This window comes from Fopius arisanus, unplaced genomic scaffold, assembly GCF_000806365.1.
Source record: "Fopius arisanus strain USDA-PBARC FA_bdor unplaced genomic scaffold, ASM80636v1 scaffold00058, whole genome shotgun sequence".
Classification (NCBI taxonomy): domain Eukaryota; kingdom Metazoa; phylum Arthropoda; class Insecta; order Hymenoptera; family Braconidae; genus Fopius; species Fopius arisanus.
The window spans coordinates 866,550-868,450 of record NW_011887797.1 but is presented as its reverse complement, the minus strand read 5'-3'; the positions used below and the strand labels follow the sequence as shown (position 1 = coordinate 868,450).

Here is a 1,901-nt window from a genome sequence, read left to right as displayed (position 1 = left end):
TGATGAGTGTAATGACTCATTACTCTCATCTTCGTCATAAGCTACTTACCCTTTCGCTTGTATCTTCATTAACAATATCCATCTAGATACTGTTAATATCGTTTATATTTATGTTTCATCAGTTTATTTATGTTTATAGAGAAATTTACTATAAATTTATGTTGAAAGCTTATCGATTTTTGGCAAATTGGTGAAAAGAAATAATTATGGGGTCATGAAGAGTAGCAGGGGATCACTAGCATACAGTTACATATGATGTTGACATGTCTGAATTATCCTGCAGCATTCATCCCACTACCTGGAGGGGAAATGAACGCAACATCTATGAATCCTTATCCGCATTTTGTACAAAATCCTCCGTATGGAGGTGGGATGCCGCCACCTTATCCTTCAACTAGTGCTTCTGGTTTTGGAGGCTACCCCAGCTTCCCCTCGTACTCGACCAGTGGATATCCACCTAGTCCTTACTCACCTGCAGCATATCCCCCAGCCAAGCAGCCGGCAAGTCTTGAATTTTCTCATTCAATCAATTCTCAATTCTGAGATCATAATTTTTCATAATTTATCTTGCAGTCACCACCAATGCCAGCTATGAATAGTGGGAATTCCGATACAATCACAGAAGAGCATATACGAGCTTCATTGATATCAGCAGTTGGTGACAAACTGCGTAGAAGATTAATCGAACAACACTCACAATTGCAGGCAGAACTGGAGACTCTTCGTCGTACCCAACAAGAACTTACAAATGGCTCATCGAAACTCACGGATTTGTTCAATAAATTACAGAAAGAGAAGCAGGAATTGGACAAAAATGTTAATATCCTCCAGGACAAGGAGACTGAGCTTGAAAGGGAAATTGCAAAACTTTCAGAGAATCAATCCATTGATGTTGATGAAGCTGTAACTACTATTGCACCTTTATATAAACAGTACGTTATCAAATCAAAAATTTAACATTTTTAATTTTGCAAGTAACTATAAGTCATCTTCACAAGAGTTAAAGAAAGTCATAATTTATGAAACCCATAATTGAAATATCCTGCAAGGTCAATGATAATTTTTTTTCTATTTTCAGAATGTTAAATGCTTTCGCTGAAGAGGCAGCCACAGAAGATGCAATTTATTACCTCGGAGAAGGTCTTCGACAGGGCTCCATAGATCTTGACGTATTTCTCAAACAAGTTCGTCAATTATCTCGTCGACAATTTATGCTACGAGCACTGATGCTACGCTGCAGGCAAAAAGCGGGTCTTGCCGGTTGATTATACATGAATAATATAAAAAATGAATGATTATCCTACTGTTGAAGATAAATACTTGCTGCAAACTCATATTTTATCGTGTACACTATTTTACTAATAATGAAGAACAATGTATTTAGATAAGCAAAATCGTCTACTGTAATAAATATGATTGTTTCATTTTATGTATTAGTTGAATAATAAAGAAATTGATGATAAAACCTCCAGTAGCATTAATTACAATCATTGCAGAATATAAAATAAACCTTTTTATTAATCGAATTGATGAATTAATGAATTCGTAATGTTTACGGTATTCGTGGAATGTGACAATACATCAAAGGAAGATATAAAGTCCAGAGGTAATCACTTTGCGGTTCAGATGAAGCTGGAAATAAATTTTTTGAGATAAGTATTCAAATTGTCCTGATTTTATTTAGAATCAGACTTCAATGTCAAACTTACCTAAACATAAATTCCCACCCAGAGCATCAAAAATAGCACTCCAAATCCAGAAAATATTGCTGCAACGAGGGAGACTAATAATTCTTTATATATATCTCTCGTGAACTTCGTGCTGGTCACTTCATAGACGAAGAACCAAGCCGTGAAAAAGATACCAATCCCAAGTAGTACAAGGGCTAGAATTGGGAACAC

General features: G+C 35.7%; 1 protein-coding gene across 1 annotated transcript; it reads left to right on the top strand.

Annotated features, from left to right (window-relative positions):
• Positions 1-243: 243 nt before the first annotated feature.
• On the top strand, positions 244-1,631 carry TSG101 (tumor susceptibility gene 101). Its single transcript, XM_011308221.1, has 3 exons — positions 244-501; positions 574-932; positions 1,079-1,631. The coding sequence occupies exons 1-3, from the start codon at positions 253-255 to the stop codon at positions 1,263-1,265; spliced, it is 795 nt and encodes a 264-aa protein (XP_011306523.1). The 5' UTR covers positions 244-252; the 3' UTR covers positions 1,266-1,631.
• Positions 1,632-1,901: the final 270 nt, after the last annotated feature.